Source organism: Chlamydotis macqueenii, chromosome 17 (genome assembly GCF_036417535.1).
Source record: "Chlamydotis macqueenii isolate bChlMac1 chromosome 17, bChlMac1.mat, whole genome shotgun sequence".
Classification (NCBI taxonomy): Eukaryota; Metazoa; Chordata; class Aves; order Otidiformes; family Otididae; genus Chlamydotis; species Chlamydotis macqueenii.
The window spans coordinates 95034-111640 of NC_141572.1; the positions used below are offsets into that span (position 1 = coordinate 95034).

At 48.4% G+C, this 16607-nt stretch overlaps 2 protein-coding genes across 6 annotated transcripts in view; one reads left to right on the plus strand and one right to left on the minus strand.

Moving 5' to 3' along the window:
• The window catches only part of MORN3 (MORN repeat containing 3), a 17520-nt gene extending 15751 nt beyond the window's left edge, over positions 1-1769 (minus strand). The window contains exons 1-2 of one of the 3 annotated variants that reach the window (XM_086761414.1): positions 1676-1769; positions 306-406 (exon numbers count right to left, since the gene is read on the minus strand). The gene's annotated coding sequence lies outside the window, so the exon portion shown is untranslated. Of the gene's footprint in view, positions 1-305; positions 407-1524; positions 1618-1675 lie in introns of those variants that run through there. The other 2 variants (XM_086761416.1, XM_086761415.1) reach the window with 2 other exon arrangements.
• The window catches only part of TMEM120B (transmembrane protein 120B), a 24716-nt gene extending 8387 nt beyond the window's left edge, over positions 1-16329 (plus strand). For 2 of the 3 annotated variants that reach the window (XM_086761412.1, XM_086761413.1), the window contains exons 4-14: positions 5911-6029; positions 7003-7119; positions 7921-7980; positions 8538-8633; positions 9676-9765; positions 11789-11854; positions 12787-12848; positions 13096-13188; positions 13597-13661; positions 13815-13883; positions 14894-16329. In XM_086761412.1, coding sequence (XP_086617538.1) covers positions 5911-6029; positions 7003-7119; positions 7921-7980; positions 8538-8633; positions 9676-9765; positions 11789-11854; positions 12787-12848; positions 13096-13188; positions 13597-13661; positions 13815-13883; positions 14894-15007 — 951 coding nt within the window. In that variant the 3' untranslated portion in view covers positions 15008-16329. Of the gene's footprint in view, positions 1-2183; positions 2265-5910; positions 6030-7002; positions 7120-7920; positions 7981-8537; positions 8634-9675; positions 9766-11788; positions 11855-12786; positions 12849-13095; positions 13189-13596; positions 13662-13814; positions 13884-14893 lie in introns of those variants that run through there. The other variant, XM_086761411.1, reaches the window with a different exon arrangement.
• The last annotated feature ends 278 nt before the right edge of the window (positions 16330-16607 follow it).

Sequence of the window (16607 nt, forward strand, 5' to 3'; positions counted from 1 at the left end):
ACACACGCAAGGCTCAAACCTACAACCTACGGCAGCAGTTCCCTCGCTTTTTGGATCAACCCGCTTCTGCCAGCCTCCCTGATCACCCCGCAACCCACCAAGCACGCTGGCACCCTCCAGTCTGGACTCACCCGGGTCTGCAGGAGGGTGTCACCACCCCAGCCTCCCCGGAGCAGGAAGGGGTAAGATGTGGCTGCATTTGCTCTGTGACAAACTGAGCTGAGACAACAGAACAACTGCAAAGGTGGAGGGCTTATTTTCATGTGGGAAAGGGAAATAATTGTGCTGGTAGGGAGTATTCCAACCTTGTGGTGAACTGGAAAGTTTCAGCACACATCCAGCGCAGAATGAAGGCTGTGATCTGAGACGCGATCCTTCCTCTGTAATCCAGAATCCTGCAGGCTTCCTGTAAAATAAGGTCCTGTTACACTGGATTGTGGACAAATGCTAGAGGAAAATTTAACACAGACGTAACAAACTCCTGTGACATTTATACCACACGTATTAATTTATTATTCTACTTCAAGGTTATCAAGGCCTGCCACAACACATGTGTTTGATCTGTGGACAATCGCAGATCTCACTGGAGGAGCTGAAGGAAGAATGTGGTTGGAGGTGGTTAAATCAGCAGAAATCCCCAACCACCGCAAGTTCTGAGCAGGTTTCTCTGGAAACCAAGCGCAGAGGCAGGCAGCAGGTCAGCGACTGCATTTCAGGTGTCCACCCACACACATACGAAAAGAACATACAAAAAGGGAATAGAACGAGCAGGCAGCACTAATATAGCCTTAGAAAAGGATCAGGGACAGCAGGCACACTGAGAGGGTCTCTACGCCAAATATTTTTGGTTGTTTGTGTCAAATCCAAGGAAACGGGATCCTTTGTGAAAAGACAGCATCGCACTCAAGTTTTTCCTTTGGCTTCACACCTCCTCTCCCCCTTGTCCCTTTTTGTTTAATTGCTTCCTTTCCTTTTTTTTTTCTTCCACTTTGCCTATTTCCACCCTTTTGCAGCAAACCCACATTCCAAGCAGCACAGTAGCAGCCCTCACAGCCCTTGCCCCTCCCGTCCATCACACCCCGCCCTGCACGCTGTGTGTTACTGTCCCAAAGAATGTTGATAACACACTGATGTTCTTAGTTGTCACTAAGAGATCAAGGACTTTTTTTCCAGCTTCCCAGGTTTTGCTAATGTGCAGGTGCAAGAAGCTGGGAGGGGTACAGCCGGCAGAATTGACCCAAACTGGCCAAAGGAAGTATTCCACACCATAGACGTGTGTCAGTGGGGCTGGCCGGTGGGCAGCTCTCTCGCTGCTTGGGATTGTTCCGTGATCGCTGCTTGGGATTGTTCCGTGATCGCTGCTTGGGATGGGCTGTGTTGGTCGTCAGGCAGTAAGAAATTGTTCATCATTCGCTTTGTATATTTTACTATCCCTATATTTTATTATTATCATTATTTATATATATTTTTAATTAAAAATCATAATTATTATAATTTTAAAATATAATTAACTCTTACAATTACCTCTCCCTTTGCTGTCCTAGTAGTCTTTATCTCAACCCACGAGTTTTCCTTTTCTTTCTGATTCTGTCCCTCGTTCCCCCGGGCAGGGTGAGCGAGCGGCTGCGTGGTACTTGGTTGCCAGTTGGGGTTAACCCAGGACCATTGCGCTCACCTGAGCTCCTGGCAGCAGGGCCCAGAGGCCACCAGGCCCCGCTCCCTGTTTGCCGGTCCTACCGCTACGCTTGTTATTATTATTATTATTATTATTATTATTATTATTATTATTATTATTACAGTAATTTTAAAAGCTGAGGAATCGTCCTGTCCTCTTCTGACAGTAGGGACCCGCTGGGCCGGGCCGCCCCAGCCCCGGTGCGCGGTCACCTCGGGGCGCAGCTCCCTCGGAGGGGCCCGGTCCCCGCGGCACGGCGGCTCCGCCAGCGCCACACGGGAGATTTTGGGGTTTTCCTTCCTCTCCCCAACCCCACTCAGCGCGAAGGGACGCGGGAGGGGCGCGGGGAGCGGGCGGGCGGCGGCCGAAGGACGGGAAGGCCCGGCCTCAGGCGAGCGCGGGGGCGTGGCGGGGCGGCGGGTGGCGCGCGCGATGACGTCAGGGGCGCACGCGGCCCGCGGGCCCGGGAGCGGGGCTGGCGCCGCTGCAGGCAGCAGGGGCTGGCGCCGCGCACCGCGCCATGAGGGTGCAGCTGGAGCGCTGCCGCGGCGAGTGGCGGGAACTGGAGGAGGAGTTCCGGCAGCTGCAGGTGAGGCGGGAGGGCGGCGGGGGGCTCCCCGGGCTTCGCGTCCCCCCCTTCCCGCGCCGCCTCCTCCGCCTCGGCGGCTGGGAGGGAGGGGGGCCTTGCGGGAGCGGCAGCGCGGGGTGCGCACCCCCCCGCCTCCCCACGCACGCACCCCGGGGGTCCCCACCGCTGCCCCCGGAGGTTCCCGCCTCGGGGCAGCCTCAGCGGGGAGCTTCCCGGCCCGCCCTCCCCCCGGGTGAGCTGCACGCGGCGTGCCCACGCGTGCACGGCGCCTTCGCCGCAGGCCCCGGGGCGCGGTACGGAGCGCAGCTGTGCGGGGACGCGCGTCCTTGCGCGGCGGCGCCCCGCAAACACCGCTGCCGCGTGTGCGTGGGACATCCCGCAGCGAGCCAGGGCCCGGCCCCGCCGAGGCAGCGGCGCGGCCGCGGTTCCTGCCGCTGGAGCAGGGCTGGAAGAGGGGCAGCGGGTAACGCCTGTGCTGAGGGCATCGCCTGGCCCGAGGTTGATTCCCTGCCGCGGGACGCGAGGGGCTCCGGAGCTGTTCATCCGTCTTGCAAAAGCACCTTGAGGGGCAGAAAGACCTGCGAGCTGCTTCTGCAAAATGCTTTTTCCTCCAGAAACCTTCCCTTCCCCACATTTCGTCAGTGCTGCGCCTATACACACGCTTCAAATCCTTTAAGTCAGTTTTAAAACACGACCGGCTGTTCTCGCTCTCCGTGGCTGTTAGCCTCTTTTAGGCTGTTACACAGAATGTGCGCTCAAAAAAAAAACAAGTGTGATTTCCAGATTTAGCTCGTTGTCTTAATTAAAACTCGGTTCAGGTTGCGTGCTTGTTAACAGAAGGAAAGGTTGGGGGGCATCGCCAGCTGGCATGGTTTTGTTGATTGTGTCTTTGAGGTAAATCCAGTGTGCGCCGACCGGCCTTCTTGCAGAGCGCGATGCTCAAGTCTGACCGAAACCAGGGCAAAATGTCAATGACTTATCCCTGCCTCGGTTTCCCCATCCATAAAAGGAAAGTAGAAATGCTTCTTGGTGGGTCGCAGCTGCTGGTGCGCAAGGTGTAATTGCCCAGTGGTTAGGAGTGTGGAAAGCTGGGGTAGCATCCGTTATCCAAGAGCTTCAGGGCTCACAACTGGGGTTCGTATCCAAAGGCGGTGTTGCAGCAGATGGGAACACGGCGCCGTCCCGAGGACATGACTCTGCTCCAGCTCTGTGAGGTGCTGGTGGTGCTTAAATGTGCTTTAAAGGAAGGCTCTGTGCTCCCAAACAGGATTCAAGTCAAACCTTGATGTGTAGAGTAAAAAAACCTGACTCGTTAGTAAGAAAGTACTTCAGTGTGGGTGTCCGCTTGTGGTAGCACGTGGCTTTTTGGACATGTTTGCAGCATCTCTTACTTTTGAGTGCGGTTTTCCTGGCAGCAGCCTGACCCCCTCCGCATCTGCATCACCCCCTGTCAGCATCCTTTTTGACTGGCCTGACTCACCTCTGGCTGGAAATGCTGGTCCGGAGCCGCATGGGAGCAGCTGCTTGCGTTTGGAAGGAACTCTTCGTTGGCATTTTCCAAGGTACTTTGGTCACCTCCACTAAAAGGGCCTCTTGTGCAATGCCAACAGGAGAAAAATAATTGATGGTGAGCAGATTTTTTGTGTATCAAGAGTAGTGCTGGCCCCATGGAGCAAAATAATACCTGTTTCAATGCATTCCTGCCCTGTCTCATATTTTATAATTGCATTGTAGGTTCTGAGTCAGGGGCTGTGTCTTCCCTCTGCAGAGGACACCTTGGACTCCGCTTGTAGCTCCTGCCCTCGCCGTGCTGGGTGGCTGGCATGGGGTGCTTGGGGATACGCTTGTATCTGGGGAGCTTTGAGTTGAGGGGCTTCGAAGGGGCTGATGCTGCCGTGCAGCAGCACTGAGCGTCCCCTCGGGGAAGCGGGGACCAGCCGTGAGGTGGAGTTGGGGGGCAGCACGAGTTCCACTTGCAAACCGGGCAGTCATGGTCATGATGGCGTAAAACTTGCAAACTTGGGTGCAGAGATGGCTCTGATGTCTCTGACTGGAGCTTTTCAACTTGGAGCAAAAGTGCTTCTCTCCCTGGTGCACAGGTCCTTTGTTTTTCACTATGTATTGTTTCCTACATGGAGAGCGAGCTGCAGCCAAACCCGACCCTCCGGGCAGGTATTTGGCCTGTGGGCTTCACGTGTAAAAGTACGTGTGGGTCCGCTTTGTAACCTCTCTTGATGAATAAATAACTTCACTACTAGCAAATGTTACATTCTTCTAAATACCAGTGTCATTTTGAAATCATTAACCTGATGGTTTTGGCTAGCGGTAGAATTTACCAGCTAGGTTTTTCAATAAATATTCAAACAGGTTTTTTTTGGCAAAGAGCTTCTTACACCCTTTGAACCAGCCTTGTAAAAGATGCTGTTGCCTGACATCTAGAGAAGGAGAAAAAGTTACTGTGCAATCCAGTGAGCTCTGAAGTCCTGCCCATGCTAAGCAGAGCCAAACCGGTCCTGAAATGATGAGAGCTGGGGTGCCTGGACACTGTTAGTTTTGTTATTAAGGTTTTTAAATCAGATACTGGAGCTTGTTTTGCATTGCTGCTGTAAATAATGAACAGTTATCAACCAGGTTTTAACGAGGAAGGGAGCAAAAATTTGTTTTGTATGGTTTCAGCATCGTGTTTGTGCTCCAGGAAAACCAGTGGTAATCTTATGTGGTTGATGGGCTGGTAGATAAAGCAGCTAGCTGTGCAATTGGCCATTTAACCCACGCCTTCTCTCCTTGGCACTAACTCTGCAAACTCTGTTTTCCAAGTTATTGTAGGTCTTAAAAGAAAACATGCCCAGAGGGCATTGCTTGGTGTCTGGTTAGCACTTCCTGAGGTCTCCCTGCGCTTGGGAAGGAGGTGAAATAATTGCAAAAGGCAGAAGAGCAGAGCACGTTTATTCCCGAGCAGAGGGAGGAGCGCGAGAGCAGAGGCACCTCTTGGTGGGCTTGCAGTTGGTTGGTGTGTCCTCGTTACAGCCAAACACTAATTCAGGGCTTCAGAGGATCAACAAGCTGTGATAAAAAAGTTCCTCTTGAGGAGCACCAGTGCTGCAGGGAGGAGATGGGTTAAGCTGTTACATAGGTTATGTGAGCGTACATGGGGTCAGATGGCAGCGGTGGCCAGGAGGCACCTAAACCTCCAGGCGTGGGTCTGTGGCTGGTTTTGGTTTTTTTCCCCTTTGTGTCCTCATCTCTCATCTTTTTTTCCCCTGGATTTAATCTGACTGTGAAATTAGAGTTCCTGCTCCATGATTTAGCCACCCGTTTGATGGGGACAGATTGGGATCAGTGGAGGATTAGAGCTTCTTTGTTACAGGGTGGGATAGGAATGAGGAGTGGGAAAGCTCGTTAGAAACAGGAAATGAAAGGGGCACAGAGGATGCTCTTCATTTTGCAGGAGCTTCATTAGTGTCTGGTTAAGCTGCATTGTGTCCATGGTGGTTTGGCATTGCCACCTTCTTGCTTGTTTGCAGGGATGCCTATTAACTCCCAAAAAACCTCAGGATTTTGCTTGCTTCCTTCTGAGGCAAGGACCAAAAGGAATATGGTAGACTAGAAGGGCTCTCCCTCCTGATCATCTCCTCTTTTCCTGCAGGAAACGCACAAAGTTTACAGGCAGAAACTGGAGGAAGTCACCAGCTTGCAGACAGCCTGCAGCACCTCCATACACCGGCAGAAGAAGACGCTAAGGGATCTGAAGCACAGCCTGCAACGGTAACGGGAGACCTGGCGGGTGGAGGAGGTGGGGATGGGATGTTTCTCTTTCCCAAAGGGCTGAAAAGTTTGGATTTTTAGCGTTTTAATATGCAGTCTGTGTCGCAGTGGTGATTTTGCTCTGTGTTAACCTTGGGTCACCTCCGTTTATCACAGCCAGGTAAAGTGTTTGTAACCCGGCGAGAGATGGAGTCCTATAAATAAAGACGATCTCTGAGGGAGCCCGCGTGGGTTTGCGTCCTTGCAGTAGGTCCCATATGCTGCAGGACCACACAGCTTTCGGTCTGTGTGTTTTGCTATGTGAGCGAAGCTTTGCTCCGTAGGCTGTGCTGGAAGAGCAGCATCAGTCCTTGAACCAGAAGGCGTAACTTGCTCCCGGGTGGATTTACAGGAGGGAACCGCCTTCAGCTGCTTGGCTGATTCCTGGGAGCCACGAGCTAAATTCCTTGTGTGCAGGTCTGAATACACCACCTCTGACACCACGGGTTGCCAACACCACTGTGCTCTGTTTTACATTAATTGGTAAAATCACAGTTTGTCAGTAAATCATCAGCTGTGTGTTTTTGTTACATCCTGAAACATTTCAATGCCTGAAGAGCTGCAGCCTCTGCAAGGGCAGTGCTGAAACTACACACAATGTTCCCAAAGTGGAAGGAGTTCCTGAAAAAAAGCACAATATTCCCTAAGTGCTTCTCTAGGGAAGAAGTACGGAATCCTGTCACTGAGCTGAGATGAAAAGAGAAGCTGAGTTATAAACCAGCTGGTTGAAATAGCCTACAATGGCATAAACCAGGCAGTGAAATCAAGTCTTGGTAAGCCAAACGATACTGCAGAAATACAGGAGCAAAATGCATGAGGGCATCAGCTCACACAGTTAGCTTTTTAGCGGCATGGATTTGATGACATTATTTTCCTTTAAATAAAAAGGCGGTAAAAACACAAACAGGAATATCTTGTTTCTGTGTTCTTGCAGGTGCAAGCCTAGAGCGAGTCCTGAAGAGTTTGCTCTCATCCAGGAGATCAGCACCCAGATCAAGGAGAGGCAAAATGCCTTCTTCGACATGGAAGCCTACTTGCCAAAGAAGAACGGGTATGTGCTTCCCTGGGGAGGTGCACGCTCTGGGAAAGCGGATTTTTTTTTTTTTTTTTAAGCATTCACAGCAGTGTTGTTCCTGAAGGATAAATGTGCGTGTTGAACAAATACATGTAAAACTGGATTAGTCATAAATCTCTTGCTGAGCTGCTGTGTCAGTTGGACACGGAATTCATTAGCTGGAAGTGTATGTAAATGTACTGCGTGTAGGCAGAACAGGTTTTCTTGTTAAAATAAAAGTAACACTGCATTGGTGAGAGATCCTGCAGTTCACTGTTTCACACTGGTATTTTTCACATTGTGCTAATTTTTTAAAGATTAAATCAGCACAGGAATTTTATCCTTTTTTTTTTTTTTTTTAAATTTCTTAAAATAGTGCTTACAAGTGATTCATAATGTATACTTTGCCTCAGGTGAGGTGCTGAGACAGATTTCTGTCAGTTGTCAAGAGCTGTGCAGTGCTACAGCCCCTCAGAAGTTTCTATCAGTAACTTTTCCTCCAATTTCTCCTCATTAGTTTTGGATTTGGATAGTACATGCTACATCTCTCACCTTTAGACTGTAGCGCAGAAAAGGGACCAGGAAAATAAACCTTTTCTCTAACTTCATGGAAATGCTGACCATCTTTCCACGTTTAAATTCTCTTCTGTAGTCCATCTCTCCAGTTTGCAGTAATTAAAAAACCTACAGCAAATACAGCTTTGGCAGATGAGACTGTCTCTTCAGCTGCGATGTGCGTCATCCTGCAGCGTTCAAATAAAACAGACTGTGGGTCTGCTCTTGGTTTTTGTCTTCCAGCTTGTACTTAAATCTGGTGCTGGGAAACGTGAATGTAACTCTCCTGAGTAACCAAGCAAAGTAAGTGAGTGTTTCTGCACGTGTGAGTTTGGGTTTCTCTGGGGCCAGCTGTGGATATGGACTGAAGTCCAGAGATGGGAGTGGTTTTCACTTAGATCTGGTAAAAGATGGACTGGCGAGGGTGGGCAAGTCGGGCTGTGCTATGGGACCAAGCTAATGCTTTGTGTAGCTGTGGTGGATTCTGTCCATCCGCTGCTTTTAAACCCAGCCCAGCCTGTTGCCTTAATTGTAAGGGCAGGATTTTGCAATGAAAAATGATATTGTGACTTCTAGGCATATGGTGCTCTAGAAAATTCATTTTTTTAAAAAAAAATATTTCTTAAATCTTATCATGCCAACCCAGAAACTAGCTCTTATGTACTTAAGCCATTGTCTAGCAGCGTAGTGGCTGCGCAGCCCAGACGGACCCTGCAGGCAGAACTCTGCCTTTCACTGCTGTCGGCTGGTTTTCTAACTGTTTCAAGCAAACCCTACGTCTCTGGGCTTGGCATGTACCTGGTTTGACGTCCCGGTAAAACACCTGTTTGTGTCTGCAAACGGCGGCCATTCCCTTCCAGGTTTGCCTACAAGGACGAGTATGAGAAGTTCAAACTTTATCTGACAATAATCTTGTTACTTGGGGCCGTCACCTGCAGGTTTATTCTCCACTACAGGTAAGCTGCATTTTTACTTTTATTCAAGTATTTTGAATAAAAACATGCTGGGTTTAAACTACTACATCTTCTGTTAAGGACAGTGAGACGGGCTCTGGCAGTTTTTAGGCTTTGAGCAGTTGGACAGCAGGACAGCTTCTGCACCTCTTCTTCAACACTGGCAGGACCTGTATTTTAGTTACTTGCTTTTCCTTGTTTAACTTTTTTTTGGAGCCTCTTGTAACTAAGAGAAGCCCAACGTTGTGTTTCCTGATCTGTTGGTTTTTCTGGTGTCATGCTGTGCTTGGGAACGAGCCATTGGTTTTGCTCATGGGTTGCCCCAGGCAGGGACTGGCACCATGCTGCAGCTCTGGGGCTGCAAAGGCCACGAGAGAGGATTTGGATGAAATGGTCAGACCTGAAACGTTATCGCTAGGTTGTGATAAAGTGTCTGAGCACCAATAAGCTTCCATTATTCAGTTTTGTTTAAAAAACAGGAACGTGTTGGAGCCGGGCACTTCTACCAAGGTCTGTGTGGGTCTGGGGTGAATGCAGGATCGTACCAGGGAACGATGCTGCCATACACAGACGCTGCCCCGAATCCCCTTGGCTTCAGGGGTTTGCAAATAGCAAAATAAAGTTTTTTTTTTTTCCACACCCCCCCTCCAGTGTAATGCTCTTCTGTTCTTTTAGTTGATTGGATTTATATAGATCTCATGGAATCTCCTCATTGAATTAGCCTGGAAATGCCTCTCTAAATTGGATCATCTACTGCTTCCGTGGTGCTTTCTCTCCTTCAGAAGGAATTAATGTCATCTCTGCATACCTGCTTATCGGCTCAAGATCTGCAGTGTTGTATCACGGGGCACTTCCCGCAGGAAAGGACTCTGAGCCTGGCGGTGCTGCCGATGTGTGCAGTTCTGCGTGTGGGTTAGAGATGTTCAGGACTGGGCAGGTTTTCATTTGCTTAAGGGCAGGGAGGAAAAAATAGGGATTTTTTGAATATGTCTTTATCATTAACAGTATTTTTTTTTTCCTGTGTATTTTTTTTTCCATTTAACAGGGTGACAGATGAAGTGTTTAACTTTCTGTTAGTGTGGTATTACTGCACGCTGACGATACGGGAAAGCATTCTCATTAGCAATGGATCAAGGTACCGTGCCACCTGCAAAACTATTTAAAGCATGAAATGTCCTTAAAAGAAAAACAAGCAATAAAAGAGGATTCAGCTTGCACTCAAGTCCAGCAGGTCCGAGATGCTGATGCCTCTCTGACGGGTCTGTTGTCTCTGTCCCCCTCCCTGGTCGCTTCCAAGGGCGGATGTGGCCATCTGAGGTTTGGGGAGGGAGGAGAAGGTGTAGTTCCAAAAGTCTGTAAGCTCTTTGTCCAAAGTGTTGGATGTTCTTGGTAGCTGCGGGTTAGTTGTAGATGTGGTCTGGGGTGTAAGTTTGTGTGTGTTTTTGGTGAAAGGACCAACCCGAGGTACTGGCTCAATGCCCTGCGGTTGGCGTGGCCTTCCTGCCATGTCTCCTGGAGCGTTAGACTAAATTAGTCGTGCCAAGGGAAAGATTGCGGTTGGGAGATAATTATATAAAGAGCTGAGAACACAACCCTGGGAGAAGTTAACCAAAAGATGATCCTTACTCCAAGCCCTCATTTCTTGATGCCACCTTTAGTATCCTAAGGCAGAGTGGTGAGGTGCTGTTTGTGGATCGATCCTGGAGCATCTCCCTTAGATCTGGGTGGAGAAGTTGCTTGAGTTTGGACTTGTGTAACTTAACCTGGAGTCTGGTGTTAGATTTTAGCAATAACCTGATGGCTGCATGTCCCCAGTTCCACATAGGCTGAGATGGGGAAATGGCAGCAATCGCCACATCTTCCCATCCATGTAGGCTTGTTGCTGGGTGAGCGGCAGCTGTTGCTGCTGCAACATTTGTAGCTCCCTGTTGCATTAATTAATTGGGCTTCTAACTTGTCTCATTGTCCACCTTTTGAGTAGCCAGCGTCACGTTAGTCCAGCTTCATGTGCTCGTTCCTGTTCCGAACTCTGCACGGAGAACTTGTATGCTCCCTTGTAGTGGTGCTTGTTAGTGGTGGGAGTCAGTGTTGTCCTAATTAAGTGGCAATGCCTAATGACCAGGTGGGAGCAGCTCATGGCTGCTTGTTTCAGCCAGTCTCTTCCCTTTCTGAAGCCAGTTGCTTCCATGATCCCCTCAAAATGGGAGGGAGCATTTCTGAGAGCCTTGTCTCAGCATTGCCAGCGGGATGCTTGTGGTCCCTGCTTCCGATGGAAGAGGTGGTTTGTACCCGGTGGCAGATACTGGTGTGGCATATGTGGTGGGAAAATCAGGGCCCTCCTGCTTTGCCCAAGGGCAAAAATCTTAAAAGTGTGCTGATTTCTGGGAGCTGCTTGAGGACACAGTTCCCAGTGCCAGCCAAGGGCAGCAGGGACCAAGTAGACTTCTGCAAGCACGGCTGTCCCCAGGGCTGCTGCGTGCGAGGTGTCTTGTTTTGGGGTGCTTTCCAGAGAGGGAGGGATCGCTGTGGGGCCAGAGATGAAGAGGAATAAACCGAGCATGGGTATGTAAAGTCACTTGCCTGAGGCCAGCAGAGAAACCTCTGAGCCTGGGCTTGCAGCATCTGCAGAGGTGGGTCTCAGTGGCTTGGTCCTGTCTTGTGTTAGAGGCTGCACATTTTTGGTTGGAAATGCCCCAGATTAACACATTGGCTTCATTTACAAAGCAGCGCCATCCCTGGGGCAGCTCTTCACTCTTGATTCTGCCTCGCTATACCCTTTGCTAACTGCACTGTAATTTTCTGAGCTTTCTGCCACCTCATAGGAAGGACTTGAAAACGTCACTTATTTGCATGGCATGAAAAAAAAAGGGTGTGTGGGCTGAAACTTGTGCGTCATCAGTCACCGCAGTACCTTGTGCTGCTTCGCGCTGTGCTGGAGGGCTCGTGGGAGCACGCAAACTGTGCCCTTGCCCTGAGCCTCCCTCCAGCAGTTGTGGGTTCGCGCCCCAGCTAAGCCGTGTTGCCAGGACAGTGCATCTGGTTTGTTCCCTGTCTCCCCTCCTCCCCCAAGTCAGGATCACTTTTTTGTCTTTAAAACCAGACTTACAATGCTAAATTCTGTGTTTCTCCTCTAAGTGCCACGTTTTTTTTCTGTTTAGGATCAAAGGCTGGTGGGTTTCCCATCACTACGTCTCCACGTTCCTGTCTGGAGTAATGTTAACGTGGTGAGTCCGCTCTACGTGCTCGGGGGCTTCAAGCCTGCTGCAAAGCGTTTAAACCCAGTGTGACCTCGAAGCTGTGGCCGCACGGGCACATGGGAAAGCGTCAGACTTAAGATTTGTCTGATGTTACAGATGTTTTCAATGATAAAAACAATGCTGCAAGTTTGTATTTACCTTTCTGACTAAAAAAAAAAAAAAATTAACTCAAACCCTAAGCTGTAGTTGTGCTGATGGTAGCAAAATTTCTGCAAGTCTCATGATTTCTGTTTCTGTAGAACTAAGTAAGCAAGCAAGCAGCACTTTGCTTTAGAGGGAGGACACCACAAAATGAATTGTTTGGTGCATTTACTGAACTCGGATTAGAAATGAAGTATAAAGCCAGAAATGCAGTTTACCTTCCAAGGGGTGGTGGCGTTGGTCAAACAATGCGGCAATGTGCCCTGCGTACGGCACCTGTGCAACCTGTCTCATCTTTGGCAGGAACTCATTAGTTAATAATTAAAAATTGTTCTAAAACAACAAATGTTTCTGCGCTTGAACCTGTTAGAGGATGACGTAGTGGCTGGAGCAGAAGGTCCCCTGTCCTCTGTCTGTCCTGAACTACCCCTAGGATAAGGAGCACAGCCACCCCCTGCTCCACCACTTGGATTCTGGATTAATTGCTGCTGATTGGCTTTGAGTGCTGCCTAGAGAAAAGTGCAATAAGCATCCATACACATTTGAGAGGGGAAACCTAATCCATCAGAGCCTTTCTGACAGGCCAGAGCGGTGACCTGTGGCTGTAGCACCCTCTTGGGGCTCCTGGGCTGGGGTGGGCTGGGTACCAGCTGCTTGCTTCGTTTGCTAATGGGATCTGGCTTGGCGGTGAAGGGGAAGGGCACTACCTCTTATGCTTTTTATCAAACAAATAGACCTCCTTTGTATTTTGCTTTCAGGCCAGATGGACTCATGTATCAAATGTTTCGCAGTCAGTTTTTAGCATTTTCAGTATTTCAGAGTGAGTATCTCTTACCTTACTAATTCACGGGATAAAATAGCTTTGTATCATACGTGCTTAGAAGAAAACACTTCTGCTTGGTAAATCCAGACGTATTAAACTGTAGAAAGACAAAGATAGCGTACAAATATGCAATGTACAAATATAGACAATAATGACATACTGCTGGATTGAACGTTATTAAAAGTTTCTTACACTTATCAGACTTCTGAACAGCCAATGCAGTGATGTTTTCTGTCTTCTCCAGGTTGCGTTCAGTTCCTACAGTATTATTATCAAAGGGGCTGCCTTTATAGACTCCGTGCTTTGGGGGAGAGAAACCACTTGGACCTTACAGTAGGTGAGGTTTTCTGCAGTACTTCGTTTGCGAAGTTTTTGCACAGGTTTTAGATGCGACGGTAAGGAGGGGATTGCGTGGCCTTCCGAGAGCAAGCTTTGCAGAGCTGCCACCCTGCCCTGCTGCCCATGTCCTGTGGCAGGAAGGGGAGCAAGGCTTTTATCCCCTCTGCGGGTCCTGTGGGTTGGGAACAGAGGGCTCTGATCTCTGTCAGCTCTTGAGAGCATTAAGGTGGAGGTTTTGGTCATCCCCATCTTCCTCCTCCTCCCCTTACCACACCTTTGTGGTTGGTTGGTTGTGGCGGAGCAGGGTGAGAATAGCCCTTACGGGATGGTCTGAATCGGGAGGGCTGCAGCTCCAGTCCTGGCTCTTCTGTGCTCACCCTCTGCCTCTTCTGTTAACCCTTTCCAGAAGGATTTCAGTCCTGGATGTGGCGGGGGCTGACATTTCTCCTTCCCTTCTTGTTCTTTGGGCACGTAAGTTGGATAATCCTGTTCCTCCCTCTGTGGCACAGGCAGACTCTGCCGCTGTGGTTGCAGCACTGTTAAAAGGTGCTTTAGATCACATACAATGTTTCTAAGGTTTGGCTTTTTCGCTAGTAATTAAATGACTTTTTTTTTTCTTTTTAGTTCTGGCAGCTATATAATGCAATCACACTTTTCGGATTGTCGAGGCACAAGGAGTGCAAAGAATGGCAGGTGGGTGTTGGTTCTGCTCAGAAGAAGCATGGAGCAGGGGGAGAGGGGGTGTTTAACCACATCCTTGAAGATATTTGGGCATCTGACCTCATGTAAATATCTCAGGATTATGTGGCGCAGAGCCTGCGCAAGAGAACTCAAAATAAATGTGAGTTACTGTAGGGAAACTTGCACCCACAGGTGACCACGAGCTGAAAGGCAGAGGGTGTAGGGGGAGGAAAATACACGTGGGAAAATATCTCCCCATATTGTTTGTGTAGCTGGGCATTTGATAGCAACGGCTGCTGAGTTGCTGGTGGTTCTTTACGGCTGATCCGTGGGCTGCAGATACAAAATTCAACGACAAAAAAACGATGGCAGTGAATAACTTAAAAAACATATTATGCACTTAACTACCCCACTTTTAGGGATCCTTCCACTTGTTTTCTCAGTTGCTGTCGTCCATCAAATACGTCTCTCCATTTTCCAGCTGTACAGTAGCTCCTGTAGATGCAGACCGGACCACATCACGCATGCAGCGGTGCACATAATCTGATGGTCTTTATTTTGGTCAGATCTTGCTGTAGCTGGTGCGTTCACTTTGTTCACTGGTGTAACAGGAGGAACACAGCTTCCCACAGAAACCTGTAATTCCCCCACGCCTGTGCCCTGATGTTCAGTGAAAGTGTTTTCAGCATAACGCTAATCCATTAGATTGGACTGAATGATTTGATTTTACTGTCTGGTAGAGTCCGCCTATGTTGAGTATAATCCATGTTGTAATATTAAAAAGTAGTAAATGCTACTTAAATTATGATAAAAATACACTTCCTGTTAACCCACGCAGCTGGATGTGTGGATTGTGTGGATGTGTATCTGGCTACGATGATCTCTCCTCATGTGCTAACAAATCCCTGGACTTGCCAACCAAGCCCTGTCAGAGCTTGCTTGCACATGGCCTGAGCAATACCCTCAGCTCTCAATTTTTTTTTTTTAAATTTTTTTTTTTTCTTCTCCTTCGTCCCTCTCAGGTTTTTGTGTTGGCATTCACATTTCTGCTGCTCTTCCTCGGGAACTTCCTCACTACTCTCAAAGTGGTGCACACTAAACTCCAGAAAAACAAAGACAAAATGAAGAAGCTGTGAACCCCCATCCCCGGCGTGCCAGCTGCCGTCCCTCCACCTACAGCAGGCGCAGGCTTTGGGATGGATCCTGCTATAACCTCCAGTTATGCCGTGGACGGGCTCAGAAGGACTTGTCCATCCCTGTGTTTGGTGAAGGATACGGACTCTGCCAGCACAGACTCAGTATTACACAAGCATGGCTCTCCAGTCCGCGGTCCTGCTATTTATGTCTATTTAATACAAAACATGTTTGCTTTTTTTCTGTATATACAGCAGCATGCACCTGCCCAGTGAAGTGCCAGCACTGGGAGAATGTGAGATCTACTGTAATTCCAGTTCTGGAATGATATTTAACACTTTCCAGTTTTATTATTTAAATTTTGGGTATTGGATTCGCAAAGGTTTATGAACACTCCAGGTTGATACAGACCGAATGTTGTTTTGTTTTGGTTTTTTTTTTAGAGGTATTTAAGGAGTATTTTCAGTGGCAATACTAACTTGTGTGTACTGTGAAAAAAAAAGCCCATCTTTGTACCATACTGCTGCTATATACACTTTTAAAAAGCTATTTAAAGAAGAGAAATCCTTATTTGAAAACAAGCAAGCAAAACTAGTTGTTAAATGCCAGGGAAGTCTCCTCTTCCAGGGAGACCAGGTCATCTGTCCAGGCCTGGAAAAGACCTAAAATAAACTGTTCAATATGCAGCTGCTTCAGCCCCTTTTTAATAACAAATACACTGCCCTTTGGGTCGTGTTTTTGAGACATCATTTTTCCTTAAAATGGCCTTGATCGGTGGCAGTAAGTGCAGTTGCACTTTTGTTTCCGTTTTCAGTATTTTCTGCTCGCAGTGCTGCTCTGGAAAGGGGAGGACAGGCTCAGCAGAAATTAATATTAAATACTTTTTTTAGATCCTGCTCTTGTACCAATAGTTAAGAGAATGTAAACACTCACTGAGGAGGATGGCAGAGGACAAATACTGACTGCTGTCCTGCTTGACTCATCATGCTGCTTGAACTTGAACTTACACTTATTCAAATAAGCTTGTTTTGGGTGCTGTACACCTGTACCTCCCAAGGCTGGCTGCAGTACTGTGAGCTGCTTCAGGCAGCGTCTTTCCCAACAGTGAAGGCTTCCTTAGAGCGAGCACAGAGCCCAGATAGGGCTTCGGCAGAGTGTGATCTGAAAATTACACCCTTCTCCTAGTGAAGTGTGCTCATGGAGAAATACATGTGCACTACAGACTTGAAATCATTTCATCAATTCTTCTGTTGCTGCAAGGCTAGCAAAATTACCTTTACAGTGTCACTGTCCTGTGGGTATGAATAATAAATTGCAATTTGCATATTTTGAACGACTTTCACACTAACTGGGCTGTATCTTGCTGTGTTAACTTTTGACTTCTGCACATCCTGTGGGGTTGGTTTTTTTTAATCCTTTGAACTCTCCATTTATGAAATGCAAATTGTTTTATTTTGAGAGCGATGCTGGAACCTGCTGGATCTGAGCAGTGGACTTGGTTCTCCAGGGGTGGGGACCTCTGCACGTGGTGAGTAACTTGAGTTCTGCAGCATGAGAAACTCAGAATGAAAAAAAAAAAACCCGAGAGTGTCCCACTGTGAA